At 57.8% G+C, this 16,864-nt stretch overlaps 3 protein-coding genes across 9 annotated transcripts in view; 2 read left to right on the top strand and 1 right to left on the bottom strand.

The window, feature by feature from the left end:
- Window positions 1-2,921, top strand: part of STAC3 (SH3 and cysteine rich domain 3) — an 8,728-nt gene extending 5,807 nt beyond the window's left edge. The window contains exons 7-12 of one of the 2 annotated variants that reach the window (XM_017536197.2): window positions 1,176-1,242; window positions 1,422-1,471; window positions 1,763-1,848; window positions 2,019-2,070; window positions 2,159-2,296; window positions 2,474-2,921. In XM_017536197.2, coding sequence (XP_017391686.1) covers window positions 1,176-1,242; window positions 1,422-1,471; window positions 1,763-1,848; window positions 2,019-2,070; window positions 2,159-2,296; window positions 2,474-2,572 — 492 coding nt within the window. In that variant the 3' untranslated portion in view covers window positions 2,573-2,921. The remainder of the gene's footprint in view (window positions 1-1,175; window positions 1,243-1,421; window positions 1,472-1,762; window positions 1,849-2,018; window positions 2,071-2,158; window positions 2,297-2,473) is intronic. The other variant, XM_037741211.1, reaches the window with a different exon arrangement.
- Window positions 2,922-8,917: 5,996 nt separating this feature from the next.
- NDUFA4L2 (NDUFA4 mitochondrial complex associated like 2) lies at window positions 8,918-11,425 on the top strand. The gene is made up of 4 exons (XM_017536178.2): window positions 8,918-9,245; window positions 9,609-9,697; window positions 10,511-10,571; window positions 10,697-11,425. The coding sequence occupies exons 1-4, from the start codon at window positions 9,189-9,191 to the stop codon at window positions 10,751-10,753; spliced, it is 264 nt and encodes an 87-aa protein (XP_017391667.1). The 5' UTR covers window positions 8,918-9,188; the 3' UTR covers window positions 10,754-11,425.
- On the bottom strand, window positions 11,402-16,707 carry SHMT2 (serine hydroxymethyltransferase 2). Of its 6 annotated transcripts, XM_017536172.2 has the most exons (12): window positions 16,479-16,624; window positions 15,286-15,483; window positions 14,730-14,809; window positions 14,377-14,577; window positions 13,999-14,080; window positions 13,716-13,838; window positions 13,451-13,590; window positions 12,956-13,121; window positions 12,658-12,757; window positions 12,416-12,571; window positions 12,210-12,317; window positions 11,402-12,086 (listed from the first exon to the last, which is right to left on the bottom strand). In XM_017536172.2, exons 1-12 carry the CDS (start codon window positions 16,509-16,511, stop codon window positions 11,959-11,961), a joined length of 1,515 nt encoding a protein of 504 aa, XP_017391661.1. In that variant the 5' UTR covers window positions 16,512-16,624; the 3' UTR covers window positions 11,402-11,958. The 6 variants fall into 6 exon arrangements, with proteins under 6 accessions (XP_017391661.1, XP_017391660.1, XP_017391663.1 ...); XM_017536171.2 differs by lacking the exon at window positions 14,730-14,809 and having other exon boundaries at window positions 16,479-16,707; XM_017536174.2 differs by lacking the exon at window positions 13,716-13,838.
- Between the last annotated feature and the right edge of the window lie 157 nt (window positions 16,708-16,864).

The following is a 16,864-nucleotide window of genomic DNA, read 5'->3' as shown; positions in this document are numbered from 1 at the left end:
AAAGAAGAGAAAAATGTACATATTTGTTCTTGATCAAAAAAATTTAAAAAAATCAACTGCAAAAAACAGAATTATCTAGGCTCAAAGTTGTTGATATGGAGGTTAGGCACAGGATGAGGGATTTCTATAGAGTGAATTATGACTTATAAGTCTTTTTTTTTTTTTTTTTTGAGACAGAGTCTCGTTCTCTCACCCAGGCTGGAGTGCCGTGGTGCAATGCAATTTTAGCATGCAATTTTAGAGGGTTTTGGGACCTGCTGCCGCTCACCCTGGGCCTCTGGTTAAGAACTCCAGCCATAGATTGTTTTCTCAGCTCACTACAACCTCTGCCTCCTGGGTTCTCCTGCCTCAACCTCCTGAGTAGCTGGGATTACAGGCACATGCCACCACACCCAGATAATTTTTTGTATTTTTAGTAGAGATGGGGTTTCACCGTATTAGCCAGGATGGTCTTGATCTCCTGACCTCATGATCCACCCACCTCTGCCTCCCAAAGAGCTGGGATTACAGGTGTGAGCCACCGCGCCCCACCCCTGGGTTATATTCTAAGGGAATTATTATAAAATTATTATAAAAATTGTGCTGATTATTATTTTTTTGGAGATGGAGTTTTACTCTTGTTGCCCAGGCTGGAGTGCAATGGTACGGTCCCAGCTCACTGCAACCTCCCCCTCCTGGGTTCAAGCAAATCTCCTGCCTCAGCCTCCCAAGTACCTGGGATTACAGGCATGCACCACCACGCCTGGCTAATTTTGTATTTTTAGTAGAAATGAGGTTTCTCCATGTTGGTCAGGCTGTTCTCGAACTCCCAACCTCAGGTGATCCACCCCTGCCTTGGCCTCCCAAAGTGTTGGGATTACAGGCATGGGCCACTGCATTTGGCCATGCTGCTCATTTTTTACTTACACATTGGAGTATTTTTAAAGGCTGACAGTGTACTCAAGGACCTGGAATCTGGTAGTGAATTCCCTGTCATTAACTACATTCAAGCAGAATGTGGGTGACCCACCTGCCAGGATGTTTTAGAGGAAGACAGGTGGCTGGACTAGATATTTCCTCCAAGGCCTCTTCCAACCCTGAGATCCTATTATTCTATAGTTCTCTGACCTGATTAGAGACAGCTAAGGGCATGGATTCCCAAGACAGCGTCTCCCTAACTCTGGTGCCCTCTCCAGCCTCTAGCAGCCATGATGGAGGAGGAGCCAGAGTCTGCCAGACCAGAGGAAGGCAAACCCCAGAATGGTGAGTGTCACCCACCTCCATCCAGAGCTGGAGTAGGATCAGAGGCTCAGCTGTGGAACAGAGGGTGGAGGAGCAAAGGGCAGGCCAGCTTTGGATAGATGAGGCCCTTCCACAGAAGGGTAAAAGAGTAAGAATTGCCCTCCAGGAGACAGACAATTTGTTGGTATTTCCTATCCCAGGAAACCCTGAAGGGGATAAGAAGGCTGAAAAGAAGACACCTGATGACAAAGTGAGAATCCTTCCTCCCTGCAAGGACCCCTGTCCTCTCCCCAACCCAGGTCTGACACCACCACTCATGGCTCAGCAGAAGCTCATTCTTTAACTCCTAGACTTCCCATCACCCTTGACCCTCTCTCTCTATCACCTTGCACACTCACCAACAACCAAAAAACTCCTCTCAGTTCAGGGACCTTGAAGAGAGTTGGAGTGCAGTGTGTGTGGTGAATGTCCCTGCCTTGGAATCCTGCCCCTCAGTGTGGGGTAGAGGAGCCCAAGACTCGTCCTTCCCTTTCACCCTCAGCACAAGCATCCTGGCTTCCAGCAGTCTCATTACTTTGTGGCTCTCTATCGATTCAAAGCCCTGGAGAAGGACGATCTGGATTTCCCGTGAGAGGCCTTGGGGCAGGGGGCTGGTACTGTGAAGTGAAGAGGAAAGAGCTGGGTTCCCCCAAGGGAAAGGGAAAGGGGTGACTCAGGGCTTGGAGCCTATTGAGTCTTGATCTGGGGTATAGGAGGGGACCTGCTACATGAGTGAGGCCCTTCCTTTCCCCTCCCAGGCCAGGAGAGAAGATCACAGTCATTGATGACTCCAATGAAGAATGGTGGCGGGTGAGAGAAATGGCTAGGGCTAGGGTGGAGTGTGGGTTGAGTCCAGAACCCAAGATTGAGAGGGGACTCTCCTGACTATCTTCCCTAGGGGAAAATCGGGGAGAAGGTTGGATTTTTCCCTCCAAACTTCATCATTCGGGTTCGGGCTGGAGAACGTGTGCACCGCGTGACGAGATCCTTCGTGGGGAACCGAGAGATAGGGCAGATCACTCTTAAGAAGGACCAGGTAGGCTGTCGCCCCAACCTAATCCCAGGCCTGAATGCCCCCTAGCCCACCACACTCCTTGGAGAGCTTAACCATTAATGAGACTAGGGTAAGCCCCTGTAACCCCGGGCTCCCCTGCTGTCCTCTCCTACCGTTTCCTTTGATTCTTCTCCTACTTCTGATCCTTTAATCCTCTAGATTGTGGTACAGAAAGGAGACGAGGCTGGCGGCTATGTCAAGGTCTACACCGGCCGCAAGGTGGGGCTGTTTCCTACCGACTTTCTGGAGGAGATTTAGGCTCGAGGGTGCCCGCAGGCGGGAGACACCCACACCCATTCTGGGCGGGCCCAGTGGAATTTGGGGAGGGGGCGAAAGCAACGGGACTGCTGGATGGATAGGAAGGCTTGCCTGAGCATGATGGGGCTTCTGGGAAGGGACTGGTTCTCGCCCCCTTCCCCAGCCTGGGGCCTCGGACACCTGATGCCCAGAGCAGCCCCCACCCGAAACCTTTCGGACCCCTCTTGCAAGAGCTGGAAGATAATGCATATCCACCAGGAGGAGCGAGGGACTTGGCACTGGGAGGGCAGGGGCGGGGGCGCGCGAACTGTCGAACGTTGCTAATTTATTAAAGTTTTGACAAAACGTAGAAAAGTTGTTCTTTAACTGTGGTTGAGGAGAAGGCCTGCAGAGGGGTGGAGAATACCCCCTAGCCGTCCCAGCTAGCTACCATCGGTAACCCGAGATCCATCTGGGCTGAGGTTGGCGGGAGGTGGGAAGACAGGTGCAGCTGCCAGGCGAGCGCTCTGTTATCAGTGAAGAAAGGGAAGCACGGGACTGGAGTCGCCGCCTCCGCGCCCCAGAGGCTGGAAGCAGGATCTTGTAGTAGGGTAAGTCCCTCCTTGTTCTTGGCGTTTTCGCCACGGGCAGCCCCTTGCATTTCGGAATCTGGCTTGGCGCCCAAGCTAGGCCGCCAGGGGGCGATACAAGATCTCGGTTGGAGAGCGAGGGATGGGGAGGGGTGGAGGGTGGGTAAGGGGAGAGAAGTGGAGACACCAAGCCCGAGACCCTGGGCCTGGGAGGGGGTGGGGTGCGTGCCGTCTCCATGGTAACACTTCCTCAAGTCCTCCGGGAACCGAGCTAGCGAGGCCAGGGGCCTAACTCCTCCCGTGCGGCCCCTGCCCTAACCCTTTCCGACAGGTACTGAGTGAGGACGCAGGGCAGACAGCTTCCTGGCTCTCACGGAGACACCCCTGCGGAGCGCCGTATGCAAATGTTATTATTTGCATATGCAAATATGCAAATATGCTGGTCCTGGTCAGGGCGGCAGGTGGCGAGGAGAGGGAAGGGGGGGGGGGGGGAGGGGGAGGAGAAGAGGAGGGGGGGGGGCTGGGAGCGGACCCAGTGAGAGGCAGGGGGGTCGGCGGATGGTTCTTGAGCTCAATGGAGGGTGGGGGAGGGTCGGCTTGGCCAGCCAGGAGCTCCTCTTCTCGTCTCCCCGTTGTCTGCCAGGACTGAGGTTGGCACCGCCTAGCAAGGTTGGCAGCGGGAGCCCGGGCACCATCTGCTGCTGGATGGGGGGAGGGCAGAGGCTCAGCTGGGCTGGAGAAGAGGAGGGCCTGGGACCCACGCGCCCCCTTCTAGAAGGCTGAGGTGTGATGGGGGTAGGGAAGCACACAAGACTCTGCAGAACCGGGTTCAGTTTTCTGCTCCCTTTGCCCTTGACGGTCCCGGATTCCTGAGGGGTGGAGGTGGAGTCATTAAAGAAGACCCCCCCTTTAATCGCAATTGAGCTAGAACAGTAGATCACAGGCACACACACACACACACCAACCACACACAAATCAAGCCTTCTGCCCTCATCCTTCCTTGAAATCCACCTACCACGAATGTATGAGGGGAGGGTCCAAGAGGGTTCGGGTCATCGCTATTCGTCAAGGTCTGAGGTTCTCAAAACCAAAGCCCTCCCGCCCCAGATCCTCGAGAGCCTTCCCCCCCACCCCATGCTAAAGTAAAACCAATTTACTGGCTCATTGGGCGGCAATGCTGGTGTGCGGATGCTGAGGAGCAGGGAGAGCGGCTGTTCTCCCCCTACACTCGGGGAGGCGACCCCCTCCCTAGCCTCGCTGAGCCGGCAGCTGTCCCTAATTAGAGCGGCGGTTTAATTGGATTTATCAGCAGTTAATAGGAAATTAAGCAAAGGGCCCGAGAGAAGGGGGGGCGGGAGGAACAGGGGAAACAGGCTGTGCTGAGCTCGAAGGAGGGATGCTGGGGTACCAGGGGTGGGAACAAGTGGTCCATGGTCACACCCTCCCCTCAGTGCTCACCATGACTGTTAAGCCTTGGCCCGCGGGCGGGAAAGCAGGTCCCCAGAAAGGGCGGTGGGAATGACAGTGACCCTGTGTGAGCTCCCAACACCCTCCATCCCCTTAAGCTGCGCCTGGGTGATGGATGATACTGCCGTACGCTGCAAAGGTCATAAGTCTGGGCCAAGGAGCAGACTGAATTGAAAATAGATCTGAAGAAGGCCAGTACTGGGGTGCGAGACACAACCCGCACCCCAACCTCCTTCACTGCCCACTCTACTCAAAACACACACACACACACACACACACAGCGCTCCTTGAAGTCGGAAGACTGGGGCAGCACGGGGTGGTGGGGTGGGGTGGGGGGAAGGCAGGATACAGAGTGACCCTCTCTATAACCCCCACCAGCAGACGTGTTGGGGATCCTAAGAATCTCCTGATGCAGCTCCAACGTTCCCTTTTTGCTCCCCCTTCCCCAAACTGCCCGATTGGGGTCATTGGGGTTCATCGGGTCTGCTGCTCAGGGGCGGCCCAACATCAGCACCACCCGCCCTAGGGGCCAGGCAAGGAAGCTTGCAGGCAGCTGGGCGCACGGGCTTCCTAGTCCACAGCCCCAGGCGCCTCCTGTCACCAAGACCTCATTATACTGCTAGGCTAACAAGGCCTGCTCCCGAGACCCTGAAGACCTCCCTGCCACATTCCACCCCGCAGGGCACAGATGGTAACTCTTGCATATGCTAAGGTGTGCCAGCCTCTGAGTGGGTGTGGGTGGTCTCTCCGTGCCGCTGGCAATTATGGGCATCTGTATCCCCAGCATGTGGTCTGTGTGTGTCTGCTTGTTCCTGGGTGTGTGTGGTGTGTCTACCTGAGCCCCAGGTGTGTCCAAATCTGTGCCGGGTGTGTGTCTGTTCCCCTGAGTGAGTCTGTGTCTATCGGGTTTGTCCACTTCCCGCTCCCCGGCTCCCATCTGGGTGATTTTGCCCGGTATGCCTCCTCGCGGGGACGTTTCCGTGCATCTCCGCCTACAGGTTTGTATGTGTGAAAATCAGGAAGAGCCAGCGGGGAGTGTGTGTTGCTCTCGCATCTCCACCTGCAGGTGTGTGTGTCTCGGTGACAGTGCGTGGGCGTGTGCCTGGGTGTGAGCCGCGCGGCGGCGTGTATCCGAATGACAGTGTGACGCACGTGTGCGCTCGCGTGTGTGCGCGCACGCCGGGATGAGTCTCCCGCCCCCCACTCCTTCCTTTCCCCATTCCTATTCCTCTTTCCTCTCCCGGTCGGCTCGGCTTCACCGGCCGCATCATCTCCATCCATTATTGAAGAAACAGCCGCGTCCGCTCCAATCACATCAACACCCCCGCCCCCTTCCCGTTCTGCTCGCCCCGCGGCCCCTCTGGGTGCTGAGGAGAGGGAAAGCCAAGACACGGTGGGGGCGCCGGGTGGGAATGGGCTTATGACCCCGTGCCTCAAGCCGGGCCAGGCGCCGGGACTCCGGGGTTCCCGGCGGAGAGCGCTTTGCATAAACAGATGGCGGGCTGTCTTTGTCTTGCTCGCTTGCTCACCGCGCAGCTCCCGGCGCTGCTTCTGTCTGGCTGATGCAATCATGATCATCTCGGAGCCTCGGAACCCGGCGCCCTTAATAACGGCAGAGGGGGTCAGGGGCCCCGGGGCTCCCGAGCAGATGCTGGGCTCTGTGTCTTTTCTCCCGGGCGCCCCTCCACGTCCCACAGCCGCAGAGGGAAGACCAACGCCACTCGGAGGTGACGGCAGGTGGAGGTGACCAAGAGGAGAACCCCGGGCAGTGCCCTGAGGTGTCCCCGGGCTGCCCCGTTGGACTGGTGCAGTCCCCAGAGGCAGCAACCCAGAGAATAGGAATATAGCCGGGGAATGGGGTAGGGGAGAGACAGAGACAAAGAGTCATTAGTAAAGAGAGACACAGTGAGATGGAGAGATGTAGAGGGAGAAAGCGAGACACAGAGAAACCGATGCAGAGGGACAAAGCCAGGTAGGGAAAGCAGCAAGAGGGAGATCAGACAGACACAGCCAGAATGCCAAGGAAGAGAGAGATGAACATACCCAGAGAGGGAGCAGACAGATAGATCGCCCGAAGAAGAGGCAGAAGGAAGGGCAGCCAGGGGCTAGGACCGGCTGGGTCAGAGGGCAATCTTGAATCTCCAGTCCAGAAGCAGAGATGAAGCCCCCGCCTCCCCGGCCCCCAGGCATGAACCCGCCTGAACCCTGAGTGCCGACTGTGGCTGGCGAGGCAGGAGCTTCCGCGTCCCCTCTCCGCCCTCTGGTCCCATCTCACACCAGAAGAGTGGAGGCTGCGGGACCCACTGTCTTGGCGGCGGGAGTGGCGGAGTGACGGACTGGGCGTGGACGGACTGACACTCCGGGCACCAACTTAGCGGCCCGAACGCCGGTAGTGCAGGGTCCCCACTGCCCGACAGGGGGTGCCCAAGGCCTCTTCCCCGAGCTTGGGGGCCGCTCGACCTCCAGGGGGCGCCCGTGCCCACGGCCCCAGCAAACCCGTTCGATCCACTGTGTCCCGCTGCCTTTGACCCGCTGTGCAGACAGTGCGCGAATTGGGATCCTGGTGCGGTTTAGCGCTCCGAGTCCAGTCCCAGCGGGATCCCTAATCTACAGCTAATGACTCCTGCGGCCCCCCACCCCGCAGGGCCAGTCCTCATGGTGAGAAAGTGTGGCGGGCGAGGAGAGAACCCGAGGAGTCCTGTGTTCCAGATCGGTCCCAAGGGCCACGAGCCAGAAACAGTAACCAAAGATGGAAGGCGGCTTAGAAATAAGTTCACAAAGACAGGGACTAGAAGCAGCTGAAGGGTCAAGGAGTGGCGGAGAGGCGGAGCAGAGGCAATAATGTAACGTTGCCGCTAGGTGAGCGCGGCGGAGGCTCAAGGCCGGAAGAACAGCGGCGGCTCTGGAAAAAGCGCGCGACAGAGGTTATGGGACCTGGCGGGGGTCACCAGAACTCAGACTAAGGGCACAAGGAGGCAGGCGAGGGCCCGTGTGCAAAGGCGCAAGGACCAGGCGCCCCTTCCGGCGTCCTGGCTCCCCAGCTGTGCCACAGAGAACCAGATGTGCAGCCCAGCTGTGCGGCCGCTCGAGCTGGAGCTCTGGGATTGCTTTTTGGTTCCAGAGACTGGAGGGCTGGGGTGCGCGGATGACAGGACACGCCCTCCCTTCCGGGGCCCTGGAGGCGCCAGTTCCCTGGGAAGGCTGGGCTGGTGGAGACTCTGACATCTCGTCAGCCCGGCTCCCCCGCCCCACACACACTTCGCAGCGAGTCTCTGTCTCTTTGTTCTCGCCGTGTCTCTGACACTTTATCTCATTATCCGCCTGAGGGAGGCGGAGAGCCCGGGACCCCGCAGCCTAATTACAGCCGCGCTTGTCAGAGTAGGGGGCGGCGGAGATATCGGCGCGAAGGAAAGGGAGGGGGACCCCAGAAAGCGCCCTCTCCCTCCCTGTACCCCGAGGATCCCAGAGACCGGCGAGCAGCTCGCTCCCGCCCGCGCCCTCCATAGCCGGGCTCTGGAGGGGGAGGTGCGGGTGCTCCGCCGGATCGGCTGCGAGCAGGGAGGGGGTGGTGGAGGTTAAAGTGGGAGTGTGGGGAGAGATTAGGCCTCGGCTCCTGCGTCCCCAAGATCCAAATTCCCCAGAGACGGGGGGCTTTGAGCCTCTCCACCCCAGCAGCACAGCACTCACCTGAGAAGGCTGAGGACAGGGAGTTGCTCGCTCGCAGTTCTGTCTCTGCGTTTTGTTCTCTTTCCTACCAGCATCTTCCAGACCTTTCCTGTTTCCCTCACTCCATTCCCTTCCCCTCCATCCCACAGCCAGAGGAAGAGGATGGCTTCCTTGGGCAGCTCCACCTTCACCCTACCCCAGGTAGGCAGAGCAAGCAAGCCTCTCAAGCCCCACTAGGGCCTGACTGTGGCAGAATAAATAAACTGGCTTATTCTATCCTGATCCTGAGCCGTGAATAAGATACACCTGGTTCTCCCAGCCTCCAATCACGATTGCAGTCCAACCGACACCTGGAGAAACCACTCAGAACAAGAGGGGCTGGGGCAGCTTTATGGTGTCGGCCTGTCTCCCTCCTTACCCCACTACACTGAGGAGGAGACAGAACCGGGTCCTCAGGACCCGCTCCTGGACGGCTCCAGGGGTGTCAGGGAAGTGCTGAACATGCCCTCACTGGCCCTGGCCCCTCCTCGTCCCACCTGTGAACACTCCACACATGCATTTTGTTAAGTGCCTGTCCCCAGGCCATCCCTCCTCCACATGGGGTCCTCCTCCTCCTCCAAATGGGGTCCTATGCCAATAAGCCTATCCCTCAGATGCCCAAAGCCCCAAAAATGATGGCGTCCCTTGGGCCAGGTACAGGCATCTGGAGGAGAGAGTCAGAGAGCAGAAACCTCTTGGCTCCCAGACAATTCTCCTCCAGGCTTTGGGCCTGGAATTGAGAAAGTGAGCTAAGTGGGGGTGGGGCCAGGCTAAGCTGCTCTGGGCTGGGCTGATCCCTCCCCAGCCGGGGGCGGGACCCCAGAAGGAGGGAGAGGGCAGAGCCATTGGAGAGGACCAGACATTGGAAAAGCGACATGGCAGGAGCCAGTCTTGGGGGCCGCTTGTACCGGCAGATCAAAAGACATCCGGGGGTGAGTTCCATCCTCAGAACCTCTGATTCTAACTCCTAACTCTCCTGCTGCCCCACCCTCCAAATCCTCCAGTGCCTTGCCTTGTGCCCAGGTCCCTCAGCGCTCCTAATCCTCCCCCAAGATTGCCTCAGTCTCTCCAAAATGTCCCTGTGTCCCACAAATCTACTGCCTTGGACAGGATCGCTGTAGGGTGAGGGAGACCATGCCAGGAAATATAGTTGTAGGAGGTTCCAGGTCCCCTCTCCCGCAAGGGAGGGAGCACCAGACTTGGGGTGGGGTTGGGATGGACGGAAAAGCTTGTAAAGGGTGACTGAACTGCGGGGAGAGGGCTGACCCCAAAAGTGCTCTCCATGTTCCCTGCAGCTCATCCCGATGATCGGCTTCATCTGCCTGGGCATGGGCAGCGCTGGGCTCTACTTGCTTCGACTTGCCCTGAAAAGCCCCGACGTCTGGTAAAGGGCGGACTTGGGATGCTCTCAGGGGGCCTGGGCGAGGCAAGATAGGGTGGGAAGGCGTTCACCTCTCAGGAATGGTGGGAATAGGTGGCCCTAGTGGGGATCCCCAGCCCTGCTGCATGCCCCTCCGACTGTACCGACCAGCATCTCAGGGCTGGAACACACTGCTGACCTGGGAGACCCCCGCATCCCCTCCAGTCCACCTGGCCACTCACTCCTCGGCTTGGGCCCCCCTGAACTACAGAACCCTTGCCTCTCCTGGCCTGGTTACCATGACAACGCCACTCAGCCTTGGCGGGCTCCGGCTTTTGGGTCCCTCTAAGTCCGTGCCAGAACACTGAGGGTTTGGCCGAGTGAGCTGCTGGGGGTGGCATTGGGGATTTCAGGGTGGCGCGGAGATTTCACACCTGGCCCTCGGAGGGGGTCCAGAAGTGAAAGGTGCACCCACCCAAGGCTTTATAATTGCAGGCACACCACCAGAAACTCAGCCCGTGGGATCTCTGCCTGATTCCCACAGCTCTGCTCTTGGGGTTAACCTAGGGTGGCAGGTAGCAAATGGGAGTCCCTGGGCCTCATTGTCAGTTTATCACCCAGCCCCATGCTGACAATGGTGACAGGCTTGTCTCACTTGACAGCACCCACTAATATGACCCTTCCCTGTTAGTCTCTGGGAAATGGGCCCCCCAGGGCAGGAAGTGGGGGTACTGGGGTGGTGCCAGAGCCTCCGGCTGGAGCTTGGTCAAATTGGGTTACAGAGTCCTGGGTCCCAGGGAGGAGACCCTAACCCTCCCTCCTCCTCCCGCTCCACAGCTGGGACAGAAAGAACAACCCGGAGCCCTGGAACCGTCTGAGCCCCAATGACCAATACAAGGTACCTCGAGATGGCTCCAGGGTTGCCCCCATCCTCTTATCTTCTGGTCTTGAGACCCACAACTCACTACTAGAAGCAAAGGGAGGCTTGGGGCAGTCAGTGCAACCCCCTTTCCTTCTCCTTAGTTCTTCGCAGTTACCACTGACTATAAGAACCTGAAGAAGGACCGGCCAGACTTCTAAGCCAGGCTGGGCGGCCAGTGCCATGCAAACCACGGACAGCCAGCCCACCCACTTCTTCTACTCCTTCCCCAGACTCCTCCCTGCAAACGCCAAGGCGTCGGTCCGGCCACCCTGTCCTGCTCCTGCTTACAAAGCCCGGGTTCCCACGAAGAGGGGAGGCTGCTCCACCCCTACTCTCCTTCCCGACTCCCAGCAGCTCCCAGCAGCGGAAGCACCTCTTGACCCTCGGCTTGAGTCCCACATGGGGGAGGGGGAGGCAGGCAGCGCCAGGAGGGGTCAACCAAAAAAACCCAAGCCAGCCCCTCTGCCGTCCCACGGGACCTCGAAGGGTGTGGCACAGGCTACATGTTGAGCGTGGTCTACGTGAGCCAACAAGCAGGGGCCTCTGAGTGCCAAGCGACGTGGCGAGGTCCACGTTAGCTCGGGCTCTGGGAGCCAGCCCAGGGGCGGCGCTGCTCAGCTTGGGCTGGTCCAGGGCCTGCCCAGGCTGAGGCACCTCTGCCTCCTGAGGCGCAGCACACTCCTCCCCTGCCCAAGCCTCTCGCCAACATTACCCCCTCTAGCCCCACACCTGGGCCTCCCCCTGCCATTCCCCTCCCTTGCTCCCCACTGTCCCCAGGGATCAAACAGAAGCAGCCGTGGGCAAAATACAATTTCATTTAACAAATTGAATTTGCTGCGGCTGCTAATCACGTCTGGTGTCGGCTCTGATCAGAGACAGAGAGAGGAGGCTGCGGCCCCGGGCGTCTTTGCGATGGAGGTGGTGGGAGGGAGGGGTGTACACATTGAGGGAGACGAATGACTGTTTGGCCCAGGGGACCCCACCCACAGTAATGGAAACTCAGGGCAGTTTGGCATTTTATTAGATAAAAACAGGAAGGAGAGTGCCCACCCACTCTTGCCTGCCACTGGCTCAGAAGGGCACTCCCCAACTTCCCCCAAGAAAGAGCACGAGTCTCTGACACTGTGATCATGACGGGTTCCAGCAGAAAGCACCTGGGCCCTCCTAAGTCTTGTTACCAAAAAAGGAAAAAGAAAAAAATCTTCTCAGCTACAAATTCTGGGACAGGGACTACACCTGGCTCTTGCCCTAAGTGAGAGGTCTTCCCTCCCACACCAGAAAATAGAAAGGCTTTCTATTCCACTGGCCTAGGTGTGGGGAGGATAGTAACTTCCAGTCTGTGGGCCTCATTTCCCAGGTGCCGTCAACGCTCATCAAAACCAGGCATGGGGAAGGCCCTGGCAAACTGCTCCACCCGTTGCCTGAGGTCGGCCAGACGCTGAATTGTTTCCGAGTCTTTGAGCAGGAAGGATTTGAAATCCTGCAGCTTGGCTAGAGAGAGAGGGTGAGAAAACAAGTGGTCAGAGCTCTGGGGAAGGCAATGAAATCGGCTGGGGAAGACAGCAGACAGTGAGTGGGAACTGGCTGGCCTGGGGGGCCTTCTTGCCCACTCACCAGTTTTGCTCTTCACATCTAAGCCAATGCTGACCCCTTCATCTATAAAGTCCACAACTCTCCGGAAGTCATCCTCACGGAACTGTCGGGAAGTCAAGGCCGGGGCCCCTGGAAAGAGACACAAGAGGAGGGATGAGTATAGCCCAAGGTTACCTGGCAGGCATCCAGCATGGGAGCCCCTTCCCTCCTTGAATCCCAGGTCTCACCAAGCCGCAGGCCCCCTGGTGTGATGGCACTTCGGTCTCCAGGGCAGGTGTTTTTGTTGGCGGTGATGGATACAAGCTCCAGCACCCGCTCAGCACGAGCTCCATCCAGGCCCTTGGGCCGCAGGTCCACCAGCACCAGGTGGTTGTCAGTACCACCTAAGGCAGGTAAGAAATGGGGAGTGCTGAGTCCTGGGCCTTTGTCTGAAGCTATAGAGGCCCTCACCCATCCCCCGCTGGCTCACCCGATACCAGTGAGTAGCCTCGCTGTAGCAGGGCATCTGCCATGGCCCGAGCATTCTTCAGAACCTGCAGGGAGTACTCTCGGAACATGGGGGTGCAGGCCTGGAGATGAGACAGTAGCAGCCGTGACCCCAGACGTGGACCCAAGCCCTGTACTGCCCTCTTGTCCCTGCACCCTCAGCAGAGCTCTGGGACCCCAGCCTCGATCCCTTCCATTTGCCCCAGCATCAGTTAGCAAGATGCAGGGTTTAAGCCTCCAGGCCACTGCCCACCACACCCTACAGGGGCAGGATGCCGAACCTGCTTTAGGGCCACAGCTACTGCAGCAATGGCATGATTGTGGGGCCCCCCCTGCAGGGATGGGAACACGGCAAAGTTGATTCGGTCCTCAAATGTGTAGGGAATCTCCCGGCCAGTCTTGGGGTCCACAGCTTTCACCCCCTTCCGGTAGAAGATGAGTCCTGATCTGTATGAGAGAGGTGGGTGGTCAGAATCTAAGCCGAAAAGAAGGACAAGGGACAGAGAAGGCAGAGGAAGCTGGCGGACCTGGGCCCTGAGGGCACACTTCGTGTAGGCTTGGTACACTGGATTCCAGTGGAAGACGGAATCAGCCCCTCAATCCCGTCCCCAAATTCCTTGCCAGGGCATGGCCACCATGTGCAAGAGAAGAACTGTCACAGACTGGGCAGGAGTGTTTAGGGCTGCAGAAAGTATTCCTCTCAGGTCCAGGCCAACAGTGCCCCAGGAATAGGCCAGAAGGCAGGAAAGGCAACGCCCGACCTCAGGGAGCCTGACCTGGCCCCTCGAAGAGTCTTGTGAGTAGTTGTGGTGACGACGTCCGCATGCTTGAAAGGCGAGGGAATCACCTTAGCAGCCACCAGGCCACTGATGTGGGCCATGTCTGCCAGCAGGTGTGCTTTGACCTCATCACATACCTGGGCAGGTAGAGAAGCAAGGGCTCAGCCTGGGGAGAGCCCGGAGAGGCCTGCCCAAGGTTGCCCTCCTCCCATACCTCCTCACCACTCCTGAGGAGGTGCCCAGTCTCCAGCCTCCCACCAACCTCTCTCATGCGGGCGTAGTCAATGAGACGAGCATAGGCACTGGTGCCAGCTATGATGAGCCGTGGTCGGAAAAGTCGAGCAGTCAGTGCCAGCTGGTCATAGTCAATGAGGCCAGTTTTGGGCTGGACAGACAGACAAAGAGCTAAAGCCCCGAGAAGGAAGCAGGGCAGCTTCACTCTCTCCTTGACCCTAAGGATGACCCAGGGCTTCAGTCCCTCAGCCTCTCCAGGAGAGGACCACCACCAGGGCCGAGAGCCCCTCCCCACACTCTAGAGCACTCACGTTGAGCTTATAGGGCATTGACTCGAAGAAGATGGACGTGGCTGAGATCCGCTTGACGTCAGACATGTAGCCATGGGTGAGACTGGGAAGTAAGAGAAAGTAAGGAGGCCTGGGTGGAAGGAACCCCAGACTTAACTGCTCCCTTCAACTCCACAGTTCTGTTCCCAGAACACTGGTCCTGGCACACACCACCTCATTGCTCTGTCCACTCTGTGGCGGATACTGTAACTGGGATCTTATCTTCCTCATCCACTGTGACATGCAGGACAGGGCAAAGCCTGTTCCATCAGTATAGTCCACAGTAGGTATTCAATAAATACCACCTTTCCCACACCAATCCTGCCCACCAAGCCCATCAGTCAGCCCATTCATACTCACTGGCCCCCATCAGGCAGGTCCAGCCCCATGATCCGGTCGTGAGGTTGCAGAAGGGCTGTGTAGGCAGCCAGGTTGGCTGGGGACCCGGAGTAGGGCTGGACATTGACTCCCCACTGTGCAGGGTCCAGGTCAAAGGCTTCCAGGGCCCGGCGCTGGCACAGCAGCTCAATTTCATCCACCACCTCTGCTCCCCCATAATATCTGCCATGGGAGAGGGGTAATGAGGGCACAGAGAACGGACTCTCAACCAGCAGCAAAGGACTGGGAAGTTCACTCCTCAATGAACACTGGGAAGGTACAGGTGGGTTCCCCCACTGGGAGCACCATCCCTGACACTGCCCTCCAGCCCTCACCTCTTGCCAGGGTAACCCTCCGAGTACTTGTTGTTCAGACAGGACCCCAGGGCCTCCAGCGCAGCTCGGCTGCAGAAGTTCTGGGGTGGTGGGGGGCAATGTCAGGAGGTATTGAGCCCCTTCCCCTGGACTCCCATAGTCCCTCCCTGCCAGAGCCAGAGCTGAAATTGGGAGTACTCCCTGCAGAAATTTCCATTCACTCAGGGCCAGGCCTGGGACAAAGCCAGAGGCAGCATTTTTCAGAAACCCAGCTGCAATGAGAGGTGGCCCCTCTAGGCTACCTACCCACTCAAACTTGTGCTTCTAGGCTCCTCTTTCCTCGTGGAAGGAAGGGGGAGATCAGATGAGACTGTAGGGACCCTGGAAGCTCCCCTAATGCCCCAACCCCATAAATTAGACTTGCCCTGCCTTTGCTTCAGAGAGATAAGAAAGGAGAATAAAGCCCCAAAAAAAGGTCCTGAGTGTGAAAGGTGTTCTGGAGAATATCTGTTAAGGTAACTTCATTACTTCCTGTACCCATGGTGGCCCAACCCCTGCCCATCTCCCCAGGTCCCACCTCTGAGGCAATGAGCTCCAGGCCTCGACACTGCCTGTCCTTCTCCCTCCGCAGCAGCTCCCACATCTCAGGGTCACTGTCCGACAGGCTCTCCTGGCCTGTCCAGCCCCTGTTTGCTTCCCCAGTCTGAGTCTGGGCTGCCTTGCTGTGCTGAGCCCGAATGGCCGTCCTGACCAGCTGCCCACATCTCTGCAGAGGCTGGAGGCAGGAAAAGTCAGGGTGAAATCACAACAGTCCAGACAGATGGTCTCCTGACCACCCTCACTCATGCTTGTAAGGCCACACCGAGGAGCCAGTTGTCCAGCCAGCCTGTTTCAGTTCTCACTATCCCCACCTCCACCTTCAAAAGCCAGTTCTAGAGCCAGGCTTGAGATCAATGTCCAGGGGGTGGTTCTGATTTGTTCCATTCACTGCACTGCACCTCCGAAATCTCCCACCACCTCACTCCATGAACCACTCTGCAAAGCTTGTCCTCGAGAAGCCTATGTCTCCCCTACTCCAGAGAGGGCCACTGGGATTCCAGAACCTTCCCACCCACCGGAACAACGGGGTCTTCCAGCAGGGCAGCATAAACATACCCTAGGCAGTGGGGTGTGGGGCGGGGGGAGATAGAGTTGGCAAGGGCTGAGGTCACAGGCTGTAAAGCAATGGAGGTGGGAGGGTAGACCTTTAGCAGTCCCTGGAGAAGAGTTATGTGGGAGGGGTAGGGGTGAGGGTTTGCCCGAAAGGAAGCCAATACCCTGTTCCCTTACTTAGCCCCCTGCCCCTTCCACCTCCTTCCAGCCCTCACTGCGGCAGGACCCCTGCCTGATGCAAGCAGTGAGGCTCGGTTGCATCATCTGCAGGGCTCAAAGCTGGCCGGAAAGGCTCAGCTTGTGAGGCCAGGCCGAGAACTCCGCTCATTCGCCAGCACGGGGTCCTCTGGGCATCCGGCGCTGTCCTCTCCCCTAATGCCACGTGAAATGGGCGATCACCAGGCCCTGGGACGTCTGATCGCCAGAATGAGGACAGGTTCGCAGTTCACTCCACGCGTGCCCAGAGGTCTTGGGGATTCCCTAGTTACACGTCCGCTCCCTGAGGCCCCAGTCCACGTGCGTGGACAAGCCGACAGAACCCCAGAGTTTGTGACTAGGAACTAAGGTAGAAGAGCTTCCTTTCCACTGGTTACCTAGCGTCTGGAGCCCCATTCTTACCCGAGCCGCCCAGAGCAAAGAGAAGTACAGCATCGCAACTCGGAAGTCGCAGGAGGTCCAGCCACCAACTCTGGTCTAGGGCAGCAAGCTGTCGGAAGAAGACCGATAGGAGAACGCATGCGCGAGAAGAGCGCGCTGAGAAGCCAAAGCTAAAGGGAGGGACCTACGCATGCGTAATGGTGGCCCCTTTGTGTGGTCTTATGGGAATTGTAGTTTTTCCCACTTTTTTCTCTACAAGTCCCGTCTGTAGCCCCAGGTTTAGAGGCCCGAGTCTGGAAAACAAAACAAAACAAAACAAAACAAAACAAAAACAGCCCAGTGCTGCCTTCTCTCCTAACTGTCCTGAAGCTTTTCAGGGTTTGTTTTCCCTCTGTCCATTTTCGTTT

This window comes from Cebus imitator, unplaced genomic scaffold (assembly GCF_001604975.1).
Source record: "Cebus imitator isolate Cc_AM_T3 unplaced genomic scaffold, Cebus_imitator-1.0 Scaffold96, whole genome shotgun sequence".
NCBI classification, from domain to species: Eukaryota; Metazoa; Chordata; class Mammalia; order Primates; family Cebidae; genus Cebus; species Cebus imitator.
The sequence above is the reverse complement of the archived record's forward strand: the minus strand, read 5'-3'. Positions and strand labels throughout refer to the sequence as shown.

Excerpts from the sequence above, each read along its gene's own strand:
- NDUFA4L2 (XM_017536178.2), top strand. The coding sequence starts at position 9,189 with ATGGCAGGAGCCAGTCTTGGGGGCCGCTTGTACCGGCAGATCAAAAGA. Across the intron at positions 9,246-9,608 it reads AGATCAAAAGACATCCGGGG|CTCATCCCGATGATCGGCTT; the intron begins GTGAGTTCCATC and ends TGTTCCCTGCAG. Across the intron at positions 10,572-10,696 it reads GCCCCAATGACCAATACAAG|TTCTTCGCAGTTACCACTGA; the intron begins GTACCTCGAGAT and ends CCTTCTCCTTAG.
- SHMT2 (XM_017536171.2), bottom strand. The coding sequence starts at position 16,597 with ATGCGTTCTCCTATCGGTCTTCTTCCGACAGCTTGCTGCCCTAGACCA. Across the intron at positions 15,484-16,478 it reads CTTTGCTCTGGGCGGCTCGG|CCTCTGCAGAGATGTGGGCA; the intron begins GTAAGAATGGGG and ends TCCTGCCTCCAG. Across the intron at positions 12,087-12,209 it reads AGATGTGAAGAGCAAAACTG|CCAAGCTGCAGGATTTCAAA; the intron begins GTGAGTGGGCAA and ends CTCTCTCTCTAG.